Source organism: Grus americana, chromosome 7 (assembly GCF_028858705.1).
Source record: "Grus americana isolate bGruAme1 chromosome 7, bGruAme1.mat, whole genome shotgun sequence".
NCBI classification, from domain to species: Eukaryota; Metazoa; Chordata; class Aves; order Gruiformes; family Gruidae; genus Grus; species Grus americana.
Window position 1 is genome coordinate 8295253 of NC_072858.1, and position 21815 is coordinate 8317067.

The following is a 21815-nucleotide window of genomic DNA, read 5'->3' on the forward strand; positions in this document are numbered from 1 at the left end:
CAGCATAACCATTGCAAACAATGTCATGGCTCTGTCTCCAGCAGGACTCCTGAACCCTTTTCCTAGCGCACGCGGATGAGGCAGGGTGTCACTTTCGGCCGTGGAAGGGGTGCTCTTTTTATAGCTATCACCGTGAGGGTTTTTCTGCTTCAGTGGCCGTGAAATTCGCATCTGGGGCTGGGCTGGGCTGGACTGCCCCTCGGAGCTCACCTCCCCCCCCCAGCCCCGCGCCGAGCGCCTCGCCGCTTCCGAGCAGCAGCCGCAGCCTTGGGTTCCTTGTGCGGCTGCGGGAAGCGGGCGGGGAGGGGCTGCGCAGCCCCGCAGCCTGCGCGGGAAGCCTGTCAGTGCCGGGTCAAGCGGGGAGGCTTGCCTTCGGCTCTCTGCACCGTCCGCAGGAAGGCGCAGCGGGGTGGGGACGAGAGGAAGGAGTGGAGCCTCCCCCGCGGTGTGCAGCGCAGCTCCGCCGGCGGCCCATGCCTCGGCGTGTGTAGTGAGTGCGGCGCGGCGTGCAGAGAGCCGCGGGGCGGCGGCGGGCGGCTGGGCCATGTCGGAGACGGAGAGCAGTGCCGCAGGTAAGGGGGGGAGCGGCTGTGCTCCGCGGCCGAGCGCGGCCCCGCTCCCGCCAGGCCCCCGCCGCAATGCAGGAGCGCTACCGGCGGCGGGCGCGGCAGAGCCCGGGCGCTCCTCCGGCACGGCCCGGCGGAGCTGCCCCGGCTTATCGGGGGAAATGATCTCGACCCGGAGCCCCATCCGGAGGAGGGGAAGGCGGGGAGGCGGCAGACAATGTCCCGGCGGCGGTGCCGGCCCCGCCGCCCCGGCTGTGTCCGCGCAGGCAGGGCGGCCGCGGCGCGGCGTGGGGTCGGACCGCCAGCCCCCCTCGCTTCCCCGGCGGGGTGCGGGCGCGGCGTGGGGGGATGTCCCTGCGGGCAGGCGGCGGCTGCGGCAGCGGGGGGGGGCGGGGAGCAGGTCGCTGCGGAGCTCAGCCCCGCGGAGCCCCCCGCCCGCTGCGGAGCTGCCGCGGCTCATCACGTGCCGTCCCCGGGGGGAGCCGCTGCAGCAAACCGGGAGAGGATCCAGGTGAAAAAACAATGCAGCGGCATCGCCGGGGCGGGCGTCGTGCCCGGGCGCCGGTGCTCTGCGGCGGGCGCGGCCCGGCGGGGCGGCGCAGCATCCCTCCTGGCGGGGGAGGGGGGGGGGCCTTTGTGGCTCCGTCCTCCCCGCGGGTCGGGGTCTTCCCCAGCAACGGCCCGGGAGAGAAGGGGGAGGGCTTGGGCTGGAAATCAGGTGCTGATGGTGAAATAAAGGAAGGCACCCTTTTTAGCGAGTAGCCTGGGGCACTGAAAAAGAAGGACCTGGCAGCTCGGTGGGAGAGACAGCGCTGTCTGGGATGGGAGGCTATCCTTAGCATCCTGGCACTGCCTCGGGGACCAGAGAGCTGCCAACGAGGTGTAGGGGTGGGATAAAACCCGAGTGGGTCCGTTTTACCATGCTAACGGGTCCGCGGGTCTCTGAGTTTGCAAACTTGACATACGAGCTGAGACGATCTGAATCTTGTTTTGCTTGAAACAAGGATTCTGTGGTTTTGGTCCATTTGTGATTACACTGTGCCTGATGAAAATAATAGTCTTTGCAGGACAGGGGTGGTCTCTCCTTGTGTGGGAAGGGAACTGGGGGAGGGAAGAGGGTTCCTAGGATACAAATGATATGGGTGAATAACCCTAAGGGAAATGCAGACTCAGCCTGATATCATTTGATCTCTCCATCCCTTCTTCCTCAATGTATGCTGCAAAGATTTGAGGAAACTGTAATGTGGAGCTTAAGGTGCTGGCAGTAATGTATGGGGAAACTTAAAAGGTTGAGTTTCTATGGATCATAATGAGATTTGGGGAATATTTTGAATAAAGTAGCTGAATTGCAGTGCAGGTAGCATAAAAGAGTCGTAAAGTATCCATTTTAAAAACTCCATTAAACAATACTTAGAAACTAGTTGAATCTTCAAGATGACCTGCTCTGCTGGATTCCCTTCCCACCCCCTCATCTAAACGTTCTCTCAGTGCCTCCTAAATAAAGTCTCTAATGTCTGTCTGGTTTGAGGTAACTTGTAACAATTGTCTAGCATGCAGCTGACAAAGGGAAGAACAGACTGACAGAGTCATTTGTCTTTTAGGTGACAGGGTATGGTGTTTTGTTTTCTGCAAAGTTGCAAGGTTAGTGCGATGTAACGCTAAAATTAAGTAACTTGTGACATAGGGAGAATCTGCGCAGGAGGGATTTTATTAGAAGACAGAAGACCACGTAGTAAAGCAATGATTTGTTGTGCCAGAAATCTTTATGTTCTTTCCACACACTGGAATGCTGAAGCTATCAGAGGAAAAAAAGGCTTCAGGGATAAAATGTGATTTAGTGAGTGGTGTTGTATTGACAGTACTGAAGCTGCAGCCCCTTATTGCAGCATAGTACAATGCGTAAAAGAAATGTCTGTATGTAAAATAGCCAAGTGTTGTATGCAGTGCCTGCCAATCATTTTTATAGCTTCAGTTAGCACAGCATTGCGGTATCTGCAGTTTGGTTAGTGTGAGCCTGGATGAAATTGTTCATAGCCAGGAGCTGTTGCATGTAAAGCTTCTAATTATATTGACTTTTAGCATTTTTAAAGCCATTGGCTCATAATTGGGTGACGCTGATTCAGCCAACAAGTTTTCATTTATGGTACTGTCACCCTGTAAGCTTTCAGGCTGAATATTTAGTTCATTCCCACTGGGACAGCAGCTGGTGTTCAGCAGAGCTGCCCTGCTCTGTACCTGCAAAGTTTCCCAAAGCTGCCGTCAGCTGTAGTGAGGCCCCAGGAGGTTGACGCTGTCCAGAGGTGGATTTAGCTGATGCACACATATGGTGTAAGGGGGCTTTGCCCTAGCCTAGAGGGTGTGACCGGGATATGTCTCAAACACAACTGTCACTAGGAGCCAGAACAGGTTGCTGTGGTCTTGGATGTTGGATCGAGTTAGAGCAGCATTCGGGAGGCAGTTCTGTGCAGGAAGACCAGAACGCTGCCTTAACTACAAAAGACTTGATCCCTGCATGTCAAGATTTAGTATCTATTTCACTTTCTGACCATGTCACTGGTAGTTGGGGTTATATGTGAGTTGACTGGTGTCTCATCTTGTGCTCTTTTCTGCCAAATGTTTTTGGTTGGTTTGTTTTTTTTTTTTTCCTCCACTGAGTTGATGTGACCTGCCATGGCCAAATTCTCCCACTTTCATGGGAATGCAGCTGAAATTTTTAAGGCCCCTTCTGAACCTCATATCTGCTGTTGCAATTAAGTGGATTTTTTTCTTTTTTTTTTTTTCTTTCAAAGCTACAGATGTCAAATATTTTAAAATTTCCAGTTCCATATTCTTGTAACCTGTTCTGGGTGATTAGTTGCCTTTTTGCTGTCCTCTACGATGATGTAGCTTATTCTATCTATAATTGCACCAAACAACATTCCCTTTCTTAAAAAAAATCTTAAAAATATACTTCTTACTTTAAACAATTAGCATCCAAAGGAGATCCCATCACCTCCATTTTCTGTACTTGAATTGGTTCTGCCTTTTGATGATCTGTCAGATGGGATTTCACAAGTGTTTGACTTCAAAGAGCACACCGTTTATCATTTTAGAAACTTCTCCCTGTGGCTGTTTTAGTCTGTAGGTATTGTGAAGGAGCAAATTGGCTTTTCTGGGTATTTAAAAAAAGCTGTGCTGGCTCTCAGTAAACGGTGAGGGAAAATGTGAAAGGAATTAAAACCAATGCACTCAAATGATCCTACTTCCAGGTTGGAGAACAGGAACAGTCATGACCTTAATTAGGTATGCAGTGACATGACCTTTTGGGGGAGTTTGGATCTATTCCTTTTTTATTTTTTTTAAGTAAAGTAGATGTTGACATTTTCCATATGCAGCTTAGTGAAATATTTAGAGTATTTTGTCTATCCATAAATTACTTCAGTTGCTTATTTATTCAGCTTCTGTATGGCACTTATCACTTTTCTATTAAACAGTCTTGCTAGCTGAAAACAGAAATGGCTGAAACCCCAGGTTGCATCACTATTGCGCAGGCTTGTTCAGCTGTATTTCTCCAATGGTGAGAGGTACCAGGACTTGGAATTTGTTTCAGGAATGAGCTCTGAAGTCCATCAGTCGTGATTGTAAATGGTACACTCGCTTCGCAGATGTTTTACTGAAGAGTGTGCAGCTGTTTGGTGATGTAAGGCCACAGATGTTGGTGTTGCGCTGAGGGAGTGCTGCTGCTAAGTCTGAACTTCAGTGATCTGAAATGCCTGTGACATACCTGCAGACTCCGTCTTCTTCACTGTGATAAACGTTCTGGCTCCTGGGTCATTAAATTGAAACTGCCTCCTCTCAGCGATCAGGCACGTTTTTGGTCTTAAAAAGAACATTCCATAACTCTCATTACTCAAAATATGTCAGCTATGGCCCATGTGCCGTGCTGTTAAGAAACACAGTGTTGTGCATTTAAAATAAACAAATGCGAGTTTTAAATTTTTCCATAACTACCACTAAAGCAGTGCCTTTGCAGTGTTTTAAAATTAGGATGGCAGTGGTGAACTGTGTAAGTAATGGGTATTAAAACAGGAAATTCCTTCAAAGCCTGTCTTGGAGAGATTTGAGAAAGGTTTTCACATAAATGAAAAGGAAAATGTAGTCAATTCTAATAAAGTAAGCAAATAAATAAACTAAAATACTCAGAATATGGAGGCCAGCATTCAGGCTAGAAAGCCTTTGTTCTTTACTAAGGACTTGGCTAAATATCCTTACTCAGGACTGCATCAGGGTGTGTCAAGGACATCAGAGAGCAGCTTTACCAACTGCATTGATGTGCCCCATCATCGGCACACTGCTGCGATCTTGTCCTGCGTGAGAATCATTTGGTGCTCGCTGGCCCAAATGAGTAGCTGTATCGTGATTGATTTGCAGGGCTCTGGGCACACAGATCAGTTCTAAAGGCATCTTAATTTACAAGAACAGGAGACCTGGAGAGGGTTTTTCTTACAGCTGCTGTTTCTTCGGCCAGTAATTCCTCAGTGCCTGAGTCACACTCTCAGACTGTGCTCTGCAGATGCAGTTTCCAAGGAATATTGAGAAATATTTCTAGTAATTCGTATCGTTTGCAGTCCAGAAAGAAGTGTGTATGTGAATGGATTTTCGTAGCAGTAATTTCATGTCATCTGAGGGAGTTTATTCACTTACTCTCTCTGAAGAAAAACTCTATTGCAGGAGCCTACCCAACCTGCACTGGTTTCCTTGGGGAAGGAGGCAGATGTAAATTGTTCTCCTTATGCTACTTCCTTCTCCCATAGGGAATAGTCTGGGAGCACCGCTTCGATTTGTCTGTTTTTGGATACATCTTATGTTCTTAGCACTTCTCAGGACCACTTTCTGGGGTTGAAGCAGTTTATCTTGAAGGGTTTTACAGTGCCGAGTGCTCCATGTCCACCTGTGCCATGCAGCCTTTCCTCGCGAGGCTCCGTGTGTTTGGATTCACACTTTCTTTTTTCCAGTTCCCTGTGAGGTCTGAAGAGTGGGTATTTGACTGTCTCTCTCCTCGTTGCAGCGATTGGGCTATTTTCCTCTATTAAGAGGTAATAACAATATTAAAATCAGTTTCTTTAGTACATCCTTGCCACCTCCTAGTCATTGCTTAGGAAATGCATTCCTGTGACAATTTGGTCTTGTGGATTTCATCATCGTTTGAAGATTCTTGATGCTTTCTCCATGCCTAAATGTCAAAATACCTGTGGTTATACTAGGCTGACTGGAACCTAGCCCCGTTCCCTGGTGCCAAACAGATCCAACAAATTTAACATCTCTTTCTCAAGTTTCCATGGATACCTTAGTAGAGCACATGCCGTAATCAAAATGGCAGGGCATGCCGTGTATAAAAGCTTTCAGTATTGTCATTATGGAATTGCTGCATTCAAAAATCACCCTTTTGTAGCAGCTCTCATGCTTACTCAGCTATGCTTTTGTTATGGTTTTAGGCATGGGAACTCCTTTGCTGGCCATACCATCTGCTTATTCCATGACCATGTAACTTAGCAGCTGATTATCTGGCTGGTCAGTGTTCTCGAAGTGATGTGTATGTGTAGTCATGGTGTTTGAATGTAAGCCTGGTGGTTGCTAATATAAAAACCTCTGGAAATGGATTTTGGTTGGTGATTGCATGGGTTTTGTCATCTGCTTTACAAATCCTAAACATGTACTTTCTTCTATCCATGGCTTCTCTCCTCATAAGGTATTTTCCTTTAAGCCCGATACCTGATCTGTTTTCAAGATCGTAAAATAAAGAGAATAAAGAAATACAAACCTGCTTTTGATTTAGCTATAAAGTGTCATTCAGAAGCTAAATCGATAGCTATAGACTGTGGATTCACAGATGACTTTGCTAATGAATTGTCAAATGTGATACCAGTTTTTGCAGTTTTGCAACAACTGATCTTCTCTTATGTTCCCATCTTTGAACAAAGTCAGGTTTAATAGCCTTGAAGAATATCAAGGGATTTATATATAGCATCACTCATGCTGACTACTATGAGAAGTAATGGTTATTCTAGTTTGGCTATTCTTTTTACCCTGTCTCCCTCTTTCTTTGGATCTTTTTTTGGGGGGGTGCGTGGATGGAGAGAGGTTTGTTTTTTCTCTTGTCAAGACTCTACAAATATGTGAATCATGTTTGGCATTCCTGAAGATTGTCAAAATGAAGACAACAAACATTTTCAAGTATTTTTCCCAATTCATGTTTTAAGAAAAAGGAGCCACTGCATTCATCCAGCTTGATCCATTACAAGATACTTCATAAATCTATGATATACTTGATAACTAAATAAAATAAATAAAAATGTTCTTAGTCCTGTGTGCTGGATGCACAGTCCAGAAAAGCTGAACAGTAATTCTTGTCCAGTCTCTGAAGAATATTCCTTTGAATATCGTGATCTAGAAAGGTAAATCTAGGATTGTGGTGTTTGCGGGATACAATTGCATCCTGAGATGGTTCTTAAAGAGGAACTTGCAATAAAACAGGGATTTTTATAATTCTGTAATATTTTTATCTTGCTTTTCAAAAAGAAAAAACAACCAACCAGCCCACCCGCAGCTGGTAAATGGTGTTTTTTTCCAAATAAAGTGATTAGCATCACAAATGCTCTGTTTCATGAGTGTGGTCCTGGGAATTAGAGCATAATCTTACTAGTGCCATTCCTGACAACCTTGCAGTGAACCAAGTAGATGAGTTAGATGATGACAGATGTGATGATGAAGGAAAAGCAGCAGGAAGCCCTTTCTAGGAAGTTATCTTTTCACAGAACCTAGGTTCCGTACATCTGTGTTTTGTTTTCTGTTCCTTATGTCTTTCTGTTTGGAAGCAAGGAGAGAGGGGATGAGAGATAGGAGAACCATGGTTGCACAGAGGCAAATAGCGCAAGGAAGCAAGTTCATAGAAGAACTTGTGGAAGGAAGAGAAGGTTAGTTAATGTGTATTAAAGGTGTCTGTTACAGAACTATATCTGTGGAATATTTAGAAAGATCCTGGAGAGTTGTCTTCTACCACTTTGAGCTGCAAAATCTGCTGTTAACATACCTTTACTACAACATGCAGCCTGCCCTCTCCAAGATGTAAACCACATCTCTCCTGGCAGTAGTGCATGGGTGTGCAAGAGCTGGAATCTAAGCAGAGAGCGATCACTACAAGGTGCCACTGGTGAGTCCCCAAAACCCCAGGCTTGGGGTGGGAGCAGATTCTGAGCAAGTGGGAACAGGGAAAGCTCTTGGGTCGTTCCAGGTGGAGCTGGATTTAAGACCTTAAAGTGCAGATGGTGAATGGGTTTGAGTTTAAAAGGCAGCTTTAAGTTAGACTTAGCTATTGGTAAGGATCTGGCTGAGGCTTTACAGACCCAGTTGCGAAGTATGCATGGGAGCATAGTAGGTCTGGTTTAGTCCAGCTTACCGAGCATTAGCGAGGTCAGATTAAACCTAGGTAAAATAGTTTAGCCTACGTCTTGTCAAAAAGAGGAGAAGTGAATGTAGCCCATGTGGCATTTTCAGAAGGTTATTGCAAGTTCTTGTGTGTTTCTTTCATCTTAAATTCAGTTCACAGAAAACAGGTAGTGCTTTTGGTTTCCCTTTGCTGGTGAGGTGCAGGAAAATTAATATTATCCACAGAGTGAGCGATGGGATGAACCTAGGGTTGGTTTTTGATACTCTTAACAATAATGTTAAAAACCTAAATTATCTTAGAAAGCTTGATAGCAAGTAAAGTAATTCCTCCAATCAAACTGTAATCATGATGGGAGGCAATGTAAAAGCATAAGTGAGAAAGGTCAAAACTGTAATAAGGAACATACCTTATTTTTAGAATTTTACGTAAAGAGTTGGGAGATTTTTGACTTAGGAAATCACTGTGCTTTAATTGGTATCAGTGCAATGAATACCAGCTCTTTGGGTGACCAATTATTATGAAAGGGTATCAGGAAACTTGGATTTGTATCAGAGATTAGCTATGGCCATGTTCATAGAAGGGAAATGTATTGCAGTCTTAAGAAACCAGCTGGATGCCTACTGGCATTTTAAAACAAAGAACTCTGATTCTATTGATGGTAATAGCAGTGGTGTCTTTGGTTTCAGTAGAAACAGAAGGTTCTTCTTTCTGATATGAAATACGGGATCTTTTCATTGCGCATAAGAATATTTTAAGTGGGTTTTTTGTATTTGCTTCTCTCTGTCTCTCTTTTTTGTTGTTCTATAATTATTTTCAAAGGCCATCTTTGTATTTGCAGTAAAATGCTCTAGGTTGTCATGTTACATTTGGAAGCTGTGATGTTTTGTGCTTAATGCAAAGCAAAATCTCAGGAATAGGAAAAGCTGAATAAGGTTTTCTTCATCAGTGCAGCAGTGGCCAGCTAATACCAATATGATAAACCCTTTCTTCCCTGTTGTGCAAACATCATTAGCAAGCTTTGCTTGCAACAAAATTATTATTGATGCTCAAAATGATGCACAATGTTTTGAATGAAAAACAATACTTGTAATTCCATTCTTTTATTGCCTGATGGCTACCCTATACCCGTATTTCACTCAGTGCATCTTTTTTTTTATTTTTGTTTTTTTAAGTCTAGAGATACTGCCTGAATGGAAAATGAAGAATTTGGCTAAGATTTTGGTATGACCAGCAACCTGAAATCATAGCTACATATAGCAATCACTCTTATCAGCTGCTGGATGGCTGGAAATTCCAGAAAAATGGCCATCAGATATGTGCAAATGTTGGATCTGTGCAAATGATCAGTATGTGCATGGTAAATTCAGTTAACTTGGATTTATTGGACCCATAAAGGTCGGCTGCAGTAGTGGCATTTTTAGTAGGTCTAATGCATCCTGACTTACCCTGTGTGTCTGGTTCATCAACCTACAAATAACTGAGAGGCTGAACAGATTTGGCGTGTGGAACAGTGGATATGCATTACACAAATCAAGAACAGTTATTGCAGCTTTCCTTTTGAGGCAGGGTGTTGTACTGTAGGCATACTCAGTTGGGAGTTTGGGAGAGCCTGGCAAAGGTGTGGTAGCTAGGTCTTCCCACTGGGTCCTCAAGCTCAGCCAGAGGCTGAGATCTGCCTGGAATTCATTCATTGTATATTATGAATTGAAAAAAAAAAAAGAAAAAAAAAAAAGAAAAAAAAAAGAAAAAAAAAAAAGAAAAAAAGAAAAAAAAGAAAAAAAGAAAAAAAAGAAAAAAGAAAAAAGAAAAAAAAAGAAAAAAAAAAGACTTATTGTGAAAGAACTTCTTAAAATGCTAGAAGTACGATTTGAGATAGGGAATGGTATTGATCCTGTTGTTTATTCAGAAAATCACGAGAAGAGTTTAATTAGCAAGTGTTGGGTTTGTGGCCACCCTGGCAGGATAGAAATAGAAAAGAACCTAAGATACGTTGAGTGGCATATGACATACACGCTAGTGTTCAGGCATGTTCTTACAGAGAGGTGATTTCATAGTGATGCTGCCTATTTTCTGGTTTGCAAAACAGCTGTAGGAGATACAGACCATGATGAGTCCCATTCATCATCACTTGGAACTGAGGTCTGCAAAGGTTCAGAAAGTACACTTCTCTCCCGGCCAAGCCTTTTCTTTTGTAGGCATGACTCTAAAATACTGCAGAATGTGTCTGAAAAGGTCCACGTTGGGGTTTCCGAGGGCAGACTTAGGGCTTGATGTCTTATTTCTTCTTTTTTTTTTTAAAAGTTGTTTCTTTTCCATATAATAAACAGGTGATACGAGACATATTTCCCCCCTTCCCTGACCTGACTGCATTTCTGTGCTTTATGCTGTTGAGCAGCATATCCTGCTTCCCGAATTCCTGCTTTTATTTGTCTTTTTAAATACTTACTTAGAGACAATACACACTTGCAAAAACTTTAGCTTATCTGTTGTCCATGTTACTTCAGTTGCAGGGAACCTTCTGTTAGCAGAGTCCACTGCTATGGCATGTCACTCTGTGTTGAAATGAACAATTTCCCTAATATGTGAAGCAGAAAATTTTGCTGATGCCTAGTGTAGCTGAATTACATAAGGTTAAATATTTAATAAAAGCTGAATTTAATAGAAAAGAGAAGACTTTATGTAGGTGCTGAAAAAAAATTTGGTTTAGTACCACCTTAGTGACTTGTGACTGAGAGGTTTAGCAGTGATCTTTCTTAAAGCAGTTTTAAGCCTGCTGTCTTAAAACTGATGATCTGGGACCATAGTGGTCCATGTCTGATACTTTCAGTGGTTCACTAAAACTCATTTCTCTGATCCTGAATAGGAATGCATGGCAGGGCCTCCCAAGTATTCAGAACAGACTGATAGTCTTCCAGAGGAGATCAGCTGCCATTAACTGATCTTTCTAATTAAAGAATGAGCTTGGTCCTGCTCTCTAGATCTCTTAGAAAATCAGATTCAGCTGAACATGCTATTAGTGAAATGTTCATACTACATCAGCTAATTTTTTATAAATGCTGTGGACTTTGCTTTTATTCTGTATTCTGTGACACTTAAAGGTTAATCCTTCGTAGCATTTTGTTGTCAGGTAAGTTGGAAATTTAGAATGTGGCTGACTATTTACTGAAAACCAGAAAAAGCTAAACTGATTGGCTATTGCAGAAAACCACAGAAAATAAACTCTTGCATGTGTTTAGATGAAAAGAAGGAGTAATTTAAATTAAATCTGCTAAACCAGCAATTGCAGCTAATTTGATAATGGACATAATTCATTATTAATACACTATCTGCTGATCTCATAATTTTACCAGTTCTGTAATTGTGTAGGGATTTGCAAATCAGATAGAACCCTTTGAATGTTAAAAAAAAAATGCTGAAAAAGGGAGTCTTATCTATTTTCCCTTCCTCTTCTGGTCTCCTTGAAAATGCACAAGGTGTTCTTTGGCAATTGCTTAGGTTAGGGCTAAAGTCAGAAATTGTAATTCTATACACATTTACTTAAATTACCCAAACCCCTGATGTAGACAGTCATATTTCAGGTTAATGTTCATATTATTGTTTCATAAATAAATAAAAAGTTTCTATTCAACAAATTTGCATCATACTTGGAAGACTATTTTAAATATTAGTATAAGTATTTGAAAACTTAATATAATTAGGATTCTAAATCAGATTCCTCCATTTATTTTGGCATGCAAATTGTGAAGAATGAAATGTTTATTTAACACATGTTGTTTAGCTCTATGGTTTTTTTCATAGTGTATAGTTTGACACAGATAGACAACCTCCGTAAACATGGGAGATAAAGATGGAACTTGAGCTATGTGGGACACTATTTGATTGTGTTTTTTCATTACAGAAGCCTTAACAAGTCATCCTGCTTCTAAGAACTGTTCTAAATACCATGATGCTATCCTGGACATCTTTTTAAATTGTTAAGAGGAGGAATTTACTCATGAAGGCTAGATATTCTTTTTTGTTGCATGATTGCAAATCAGGTTCCTTGCAACTCTTTTCCCATTCCCTGGCTTGGAACAGGTACTTTTTTTCCTTTCAGATCAACCAATCACAGTCCTTTAGAAATAAGAGATTTTTATATATCCAGCTCTCTCTGGAATATCCATGCATTTACTGCTCATAAGGACAGAGTTATAAAAATTGTGACACACAATTACAAAAGCTCCCACATGCACAAGTATATTTTAACCGTTCAGTTTAGATAGGGTAGATAGTATAATGTTACAAAATTCCTAATTTAATCTGCTTTTAACAACTATTTCAGTACTTGTTAGAAGAAATCTTGGCATTAAATCCAGGGTGACTGGCTTGCAAGCCATTTTCTGTAAATGCCAACCACTCTTTTTAACTTCCCAGTATTCTGAACTGCGCTCATTCACTTCTTAGCTCTGCAAACTCTCTGGCAGTGTCAGGGCCTCTTTTAACGGCTGAGTTACAATACAGCAATTACGGCTGCCTCAGTTATTGCACATGATTAGTTAGTAGTCTCATGAAATGAGTTGCAGTGTAATGCAACTGCTGCTTGTGCCAACATGACAGCGAAATCTCTCTAACAGGACATTTTGGTGAAAATTTTAGTTTGCTACTTTAGAGGTTTTCGCATTGCCTTCCATGATACTCTTTTCTTGATACAACAGAACTCTAGGCTGGTGACACATAGGACTCATTATTTTGTTTAGCTGGGTATTTGCAGGAGCAGCAGTGAATACAGTGCAGAATGATCATGGGTTTGGAAGGATTTTTTTCCTCTGGTTAAAAAATACTGCTAAATCACCAAGAGCTTAACATTCGAGCAGGGTTGAGCAGTTGATAGTTAGAAGGAGTTAGCCCTTCCACAAATCCAGCCTTTATGCATAAGTTTTCAAGAGCATTCTGAAACTGAAATGGACAGTTTATTTTAAAGATTTTTGATGAAAATATCTAAGTCACAATAACTGCATGCAATGCTACAGCCTTGGGGAAGAGTGGCTGGAAAGCTGCCCAGTGGAAAAGGACCTGGGGACGTTGGTCGACAGCCAGCTGAATGTGAGCTGGCAGTGTGCCCAGGTGGCCAAGGCGGCCAACATCATCCTGGCTTGTATCAGAAATAGTGTGGCCAGCAGGACCATGGCAGTGATCGTCCCTCTGTACGCGGCACTGGTGAGGCTGCACCTTGAGTACTGTGTTCAGTTTTGTGCCCCTCACTACAAGAAGGACATTGAGGGGCTGGAGCGTGTCCAGAGAAGGGCAATGAAGCTGGTGAAGGGTCTGGAGCACAAGTCTGATGAGACAGACTCTACAACTACCTGAAAGGAGGGTGTAGCCAGGTGGGGGGTCAGTCTCTTCTCCCAAGTAACAAGTGATAGGACAAGAGGGAACGGCCTCAAGTTGTGCCAGTGGAGGTTTAGATTGGATATTAGGAAAAATTTCTCCACCAAAAGGGTTGTCAAGCACTGGAACAGGCTGCCCAGGGAAGTGATGGAGTCACCATACCTGGAGGTATTTATGAGACGTGTAGAGGTGATGCTTAGGGACATGGTTTAGTGGTGGACTTGGCAGTGCCAGGTAAACGGTTGGACTCAGTGATCTTAAAGGTCTTTTCCAACCGAAATTCTATGATTCTAAGTCCATTTTCTGTTTTAACTGTCATGTTCTATGGGTAGCTAAGACATACCTCTGATCTCTGCTTAACGTTTTTTATTTACTAGCAAATATTTTTATATTTGTGGATACAGTGAATGTCCTTGTATACATTTTACACCTCTGGATTGTGAAGTTAATTGGGTTGAATAAATTCTTGATAAAGCACCATCCAAGTTAGCACTGTTTCATTGGATGAATATGAATATTGCACTGGTTATTTAACCACTGCTATCTGAGAGACCAAAAATGTGTATCCTGCCACACAGGATTTTCCAAGTTGTATATAGAGCTATAAATAACTTCTCAAGGTTCACCCAGGCTGATAACTGAAGACAGGCTGGAAAATAGATTGTTGAAACATGAGTGCTGAAACAGGTAACAAAAAGAATCAGTAACAAAGACAAACACTGATAACACATAGCTAGTGATTTGATGTCTATATTTTTGTGCTCAAAAGCCAGCATCCTAAGTGAGGAAAATGTACCAGTTTCCAAAGATGATGAGTCAGTATTGCGATGCCCTGGTCTGCTCAGGAGGTGTTGGTTCAGGTCCAGTCAGGAACAGCTACAGGATGCAAGGAACCTGTTTTGTTACTAATTCCTTTTTTTTCCTGTGCTAAATATTGTTCTTGAGTTCTACAAAGAATGCTATGTTGATGGTACAAAAATTAATCTGTTTTAGAAAGAGGAAGAAATTGCACAAAAGAAGCTGCTAACAGCATCTGAGGCTGCTAACAGCATCTGAACCAAATATATCTTAACGAGCTGAGCAGATTCTGTGCCTGCCATATTTGGCCTGTGGCTTTTTGTACTTTACAACAAGAGGAGTAACATAATATATTCTTGAAGAACTTGTATAGGAAATGTGAATATTTTGCTTCTGCAAATGCTTCTGAAGATCAGGCTCAACATGCATATTATAACTTGAACTGAAATAAATATTGTTACAAGACCAATATTAAGATTTGGAGGAAGATTTTTTTTCTATGATTTTTCTATGATTATCCCATAGTTGCCTACTGCAGAGTTTTTGCATCCTCCCTGGGAAAAAACCCATATTTGATTACCAGGAACAACAGGATTCTTCAATAGGTAGCTCTAAGGTTTGGGGTTTTTTGGAGAGCAGCTCCTGTGTTACCATAGAGTAATGCTCTGACTTGTCAGTTATGTCTAGAAATTACATGCTATACATAAATATGCATTTTATTGTGTGATACATCCAAGTAGGTGATAAAAAGATGTTGAAATCTATTGTTTAATATTTATTATGGGTATTAATCTTCAGAGACTTATTTAATAATTCTGCTTTACATCTAATTAGTGTATATTCTACAGAGACTTCAATAAACTCAGGGCTCAAATTTGGGAGCAGATGGGCATGAGCATGGACAGGGTGTGTGGCACCTTTTCTACATTGCATTTTGCTAAATTATTGCAGTCTTCATAAGAGAATATATTATATATAAATCTGTCTGAGTCATCACTTCTTAAATATTTTACTAAGCCATTTCCTTTTCTATCATCAATGGGGTAAATATAAGAAGGAAAAATACAAATACTGCAGTACAGTATTTGTCACTCATTTGGTATGTTCCTTTAAATGAAATTTCAGTATTGTATGCAGGGTAGAAATATTTCTTTGATGATTTGTTAATAATACTTTCCTTTTTCCCAGCTGGATTGTGTCCTGCAGTAATACTAACAGCTGCAAGATGTTTCAGTGCAGAGTGTATTGAAGAATAAAAACAGAGACAATATTGGGAAAGTTTCAGAATAAAGGTTCATGATGGAATAATTGCAACTTATTCTTACAGCGTTGTCAAATTGATATAAAATCCTCTTTTTCTCTTAAAATGAGTCTATCTTTTTTGATCTCATAATTTATGTTTAGTTTCTACATTCACACATTTAAATCTTAGGCTATTAATGTTAGCGTATAGTGTTCAAGCTGCTTGTGTCAACTATGACTTCTGAATATATTTAGGAAGACTTTTAAAATTATACATGGTAATGTAATAGGCAAAAGAATGGAAGTTAGTGATGAAGGTCAGACAAACATTTTAAAACTAAAACTGCAGTTGTTGTGTCTTAGCATGTTGTAAGGGCAACAAATATATTTTATGTGGTGGCTGTGGAATTTGTTTTCTTTTTTAGCAGATTTGTTACAACAGGAAAATAGTGTAGAAGTATGCAAAGCAACTATCTTATCCTACTCATTCTGCTTACTGACACTGAAGAATTTTTGTTTCCTTTCAGATGCGGTTTCTACATCTGCTTACTCATCACCAGCCAAAAGTTTGGGAGACCCTGGAATAACTCCTCTGTCTCCATCACATATTGTGGTAAGAAATGTGCTCTTAACACACTGTACGTTGACATTACTTTCTCCTGCCTGTTTGATTGGATGTAATTTTTTAGAAAGTTGTAATTTCCTTCCATAGTGATCCCTTTTAGGCTACCCCTAGTCTTAAGTGAAATTTCGGCAACAATGGAGTTGGTGACAGAGCTCTCATTCATTTCATTGGGGTCCCGGCTTTGCTTCTTTTTGGTCTACTTGCTGAGCTAATAGATTTGCTCCTGTATATTTTTATATCAAACACAGGGGCTTCTTGGTCCTCAGGGTTGCCAAATTCTGTCTCTGTCTTTATCACTGATTTGTTTAGGCAGCTCCTGAAAAGTCTCGTTCTATTCAGAAAAAAAGGAGATATATAGAGATATATATATATATGAATGATATTCAACAGTAAAATCCGAATTCCCAGAGAAAAGAATCTCCTCCAGCATAGAGAGCGAGAAGGTCAAAATAGAACTGTTTTAGTTTCTTAAGGAAAATAGCCACCTCTGTAAGCTTTTAGAAGCAAGCCGATGTCCCATAATGGTAGTGTGGTTTAATCTATTATATATCACGTTCATTTTGTCGACAAACTCCCATTAAAACTAAGTCCCATCTGTTTTTAAGATCATCTGCATCATCTCTAATACAGTATATACATTTCTTGATATTGCGAGGGATCATGTTCAGAACACATTGCTACCCTTGTGGATTTCTTCCTCAGCTTTCTGAATCAAGTTCAGAGTTGTACAACATCCCTCTTCAGGGTTTCTAGAGTTCTGTCATAATTTTTTGCCTGTATTCCCTTCTTTCTCCATATACTCTAGAACTTCCCCTTTTACTTCTGTCATACTGATGAATTTATGTCCTCTTTCAGTTAGATTTGCTCCTTAAACTCTTTGAGGAAGACATATAAATAACATTGCACTAGTTGATTGAAGTTGAAAATGTAGGGGTACGATAGAAGGGTGCTGGTAGTAACAGCCATGGAGATACCCGAGATACTCGAGGAAGATGGTGGAACACTGCTCATAGAGCGAGGACGTTTGGCAGTTCCTCTGTAAAACATGATAACAATTGCTTCAAAATGTTATCGGGAGTACAGGCTGGACAGAAGTGGTGGGGGATTCAGAGGTGACCTGTATAGTAATAGGTCAACAGGTCTGTTCCGTGGTGATTTTGCCAAAATCATGTGTGTGCTGTTAAGGGTATTACCCTCCTTCACTATCTGGCTCCTGTAGCACATAGCCCTTACACCAGTGTTTCCAGCTTGTTCTCTTCCTGTCTTGCTAAGCTATTCGTGCTTTAGCTGCCATCAGCATGTGAACAGTAGTTCCTTACTGTTCATTACTTATTCCTCTTTATATAGGATTATGTTAGGCAACAGCATACTGGGGAGTGGCGCAATTCCTTGTTTGTTCATGACATGCTTTATATCACATCATTATGATTTGAACCATAACCCTTACAACCTCTTCTAGGTAAAGTTCCCACGTTGCCCTTGACTGTGCTTTTCAGGGATTGCAGGTAAAAGGCAGGGAGAGGGATTCAAATTCACTATAAGCAGCTGAACAGCTTTCCACTTTCTAGCACAGGCAGGAGGAAAGAATGAATGTAGTGCTTACAAAGTAAGTGTTAGGTAAATTCTTCATAAATAAATAAATATCATGGGTTATAAAGCTTATTGCTGTGTTTTGGGTTGTTTTGTCTCTACTAGTTTGGAATGATAGTAGTACTTCATGTTCAAGTTTGTGACGTAGGTAACTCCTAAGACCACCAAATAAGTCCCAAATATACCACATTGACGGAAATAAACATATTCTTCAGTTGATCAATTTAAGAAAAAAAAAAAAACCAGCCCCAAAACCAATACCCTAGTGTTTAGCCATAAGTTTTAATGATACATTATAACAGCTATTCCAAGAAAGGAGTATGAAGAAAACTCTTGATTCAGAAGGTTACGTACAAAAGGCTCCAGCAAATACATTGAATTGTATATTGAATTTCCACTTCCATTGGAATGTGGAGCTTTCTGGTATCAACGTGGGTCACAAATGCCGCTTTAAAGCCCTTATTTCCACTGAAGAGATATGCATGTCTCGGAGAGCAGAAATATTGAAGAGTAAGACAGGTTGCAGTCATTCTAATCAGTGACTCAGTGTCTGTTTTGCTTCTGCTATTTAACAGAAGGACTCTGATGCAGATGATGCTGTAGAACAGTTATTTCTTGTTGTTGTGGCTATTGATTTTGGCACAACATCCAGTGGCTACGCCTACAGCTTCACCAAGGAACCAGAATGTATTCATGTAATGAGGTAAGGGCTGCAATGCAGCATTTAGTTTTTTATCGTGATAACATGGATTGTCTGCAGTGGCTGTAGCTATTTTCTACAGGAGCCTGAAGTGTCTAGATTTGTCTAGTGTTGCCACAGTGTAGAACTGTCTCATGGTTACAGTTTTTTGTTGCATCTTACTGTATTCTAATTTGCTTTAATAATCAATGTGAACACATGCCCTCTCTGTTATTTTTGCTGAGTTTGCAAGGTGACATGAGTAAAAGGAGGGATCAGTGAGTACTTAGAATTGTTCAGGGAGCAGTGATAATTATTAAGATGCCCTTATCTCAGATTGAGAGAAACTACACATTTATTAAGAGTCATGGCATTTCCCAGGAGCTGCCCGTCTCCTGGAATCAAGCTTGCATACGGTTGTGTGTACCACACTTAGTTACTTGCACCCAGAAACTGGTAGTTCATTTGGCTGATTTAAACTTTTTAGCATCAAATTCGAATCAAATCCCTGGTAATGAACCAGTGATACTGAGAAATAAAGCAATCAAAAGGCATGAATGTGAAAATTAAATTTTGATGTGAAATCTGTTATGTATTATATGTATGTAAGGGACAAATTTAAATGCCGTTTTGTAGCACTTTTTTTTTTAATTTCTTGATAAATTCAGTACTATGCAGTCAGAAATGCAAAAACTATTATGGCAGGTACCTCAAAGAATTGCCATACAAACCATTTTTATAATGTTTTTGATTTTTAAAAGATTTTTTAATAACTAAAAGCTTACATAATTCTTACTAAAGTATCTTTAAAATGACTCTGGTGACAAGACCCAGATATAGATAATTGCAGACATAAGCAAGGTACGTATGAAAATCTTAGCCACAGAAGTTCTTCTAAACAAAGCTGCTGTAAATAACAGTAGGTAATCTACTGTTTTAGCACTGTAATACTGAGAAAAAAAGGGCAAAAAGACTAATTTGCTGTAGTCCAGTGCGATTTTTCTAAGCAAAGATGGTAGCTGAATGCAGCGTGCTCAGTCTCAGCAGACAATATTGATTGTGCAGTCAGCCTGCGTAGTTGGTCTGTATATGGCTGTGAAGTATTTCAGGGATCTGACACGACTGGGTGATGTGAAATAATGTCTGAGGGGAGATAAATTTTGGAATGGCATTAGGCCATCCAGTTGCAAAGATACCTACCATTTTCAGTACAGACAAGTAACGCTTCAAGGCCTTTTCTGCATCCCATTCACCTATTGTTTTGCAAACAGCACAGGAAGCTGCATCGTGCTAGATGTCAAAGGACAGGCTACATGTTGCTGTCTCAGACAGGTTACTGGGTTATGGAGTCAGAATCCATGTATATCAATTCCTATTCTCTTTTGACAGTAAATAATTAATCAAAATTCTTAAAGAAGTTGGCTGAAGTGAGGGAAGACATCTCTGAAGCTGTACCTGAGCAAGCCTAAATCCTATATATTGTGTTGTTCCTATAACCTCTGTGGAGATTTTACTATGTGAAATCCCTGCGGGTTTTAGGGATGTCCTTTAAGTGCTCTGGGCTCAAAAGTTTACCTTAGGACCTGATTTTGCCATGGGGTTCACACTATACTGCAGTAAATTGCAGACCAGATTCTCCTTCCAGAGTACGAGGCTTCATACTGTAGATCACTGGGACATTGAAATCTAGATGCGGTGTGGCCAGCTGAGATGGTGTTCCAAATCTTAATAGACATTTTACTACTTATTTTTTTACCATATTTCGTTCCTTATGTAATAATGGTAGCATGATTGTGATTTCAGACCTGTGTAGATAATATGAGAGGTACTGATGTAAAAAGAAATGAAGTAAATTAATTCATACATTTCCAACCAGAAGGGAGAAACATATTTGGGGAGGGAGAATGTATTCAGATTTCCAAAAGGTATTTCAAACAGTGGAAAATATTTTAATACCAAGAATGATTTTTTTTTGTTTTGTTTTAAATAAATATAGCTGTCAGGGAAGGATTTTTGGGAAGATATAGCTGAAACTGACTTATGAAATAATGTATATATTATTTTTTATATATTTATATATGAATACTCATGAGATAATGAAATTCATTTAAAAGAATGGTATAGGTATCAAAATAAGGCTTCAGTAGTTCAGAAGGTGTTAAGAGGTTCGAACTCTGTATATAATGAGGCTTACATGTAGGATAATTTACAAATAATTCAGCAGAGTAAATGTAACTTCCTGCCTGCACTGGAGAATGTTTACATTAAAATAAAGCATGCCAATGATGCATGGTCCTCTTTTGCTTCCTAACTTTTTTTCCACTTTCCCTCCTTAGTGTTGATCCTTTCCAGACATTTAGATTTCTGTCTGCCTTTTAACAAAGCTGCTTTTCTGTAAATGTCTCAATGAAGGGTAAGATGGCTTTATTTAGAAGGTCCTACTTCTGAAAAGAGTGAACACACAGGGCTTTAGTACCAAGTTTGAGTGTAGTGTCAGCAAAGTCGTGATTCTACTCATGTAATTAGTAGACAGTCATGTTTTTGACTGCCTGTGTTTATTTGCTGTGATGGCCAGTACTTAAAGAAATGAATTTATAGGCATTGACCTAACAAAGTTCTTTAAGCATATACTTAGCTTTAAATGTATGAGTAACCTCACTCACTTCAGTGGATTAAAGCATGTGCTTGGAGTTGGGTGTGTGTTTCTGTATGATTGATGAATGATTTTACCTTGATCGCATAACATTAGGTATGTTATTTATCAGTTTTAGGTAATACTTCACACCTGTCAACTCTTATTAATTCCCCACAGCTTCTGTAAAGATAGTTGTGGTTACCGTCAGGCTCTTGTTGCAGAGTAGAAGCATATGTTACAATGAGTGCTATTTTCTGTGTACCTTGAGACTGAGAGTAAATGCATATGAACAGCCTGGCGATGAGTTCAGCAAGCACTTCAGCGGGCAGGGCACTGCCAGAGCTGTAATGACAGACAGTTTGGTGCTGTAGAATGAGTTAATAACGTCTTCTTTGGAGGGAATACACAAGGTCTTACACAGTTTTGAAAAAGTCCTATTGATTAACATGCACCTATGTGAAGTTATGTTTTGGCTGCTGGCTAAATAGCAACAAACTGAATGTAAGTGTTTCACAAATGGAGAAAAAATAAATGGAAAAACGCATGTGATTATGAAGCAAATTGCAGCCTGTCTTGGAAGGAGGGAGAAGGTGGTCTTTTTTCAGTGTAACTTCAACCTTCAGATTTTTCCTTTTCCTTCTCTTCTCTGTTTGTAATTCTTGGCAGGCACATGCTTGCCTTTCTTCTGCGTCCACACTCCTAGCAGCGTTCAGCTACGTTTTGATGACCCCACTGCTTGGCTTCCTTGACTGTTATGCTGCAGCTCTGGATCAAATTCTCATCACTCTGCACGGATCACTCTCTTTGCTCTGTTAGCCAGATTCATGTGTAAGGAAGGGCATTTCTCTGACCTTACTATAACCTTGTGATCCTTTCCACACTAACTT

The 21815-nt window shown here is 40.8% G+C and overlaps 1 protein-coding gene across 1 annotated transcript in view; it reads left to right on the forward strand.

The window, feature by feature from the left end:
• The first annotated feature begins 243 nt into the window (after nucleotides 1-243).
• The window catches only part of HSPA12A (heat shock protein family A (Hsp70) member 12A), a 60084-nt gene continuing 38512 nt past the window's right edge, over nucleotides 244-21815 (forward strand). Inside the window, exons 1-3 of the mRNA XM_054832341.1 lie at nucleotides 244-572; nucleotides 15927-16012; nucleotides 18190-18317. Of these exons, the coding sequence (XP_054688316.1) occupies nucleotides 545-572; nucleotides 15927-16012; nucleotides 18190-18317 (242 nt within the window). The 5' untranslated portion in view covers nucleotides 244-544. The remainder of the gene's footprint in view (nucleotides 573-15926; nucleotides 16013-18189; nucleotides 18318-21815) is intronic.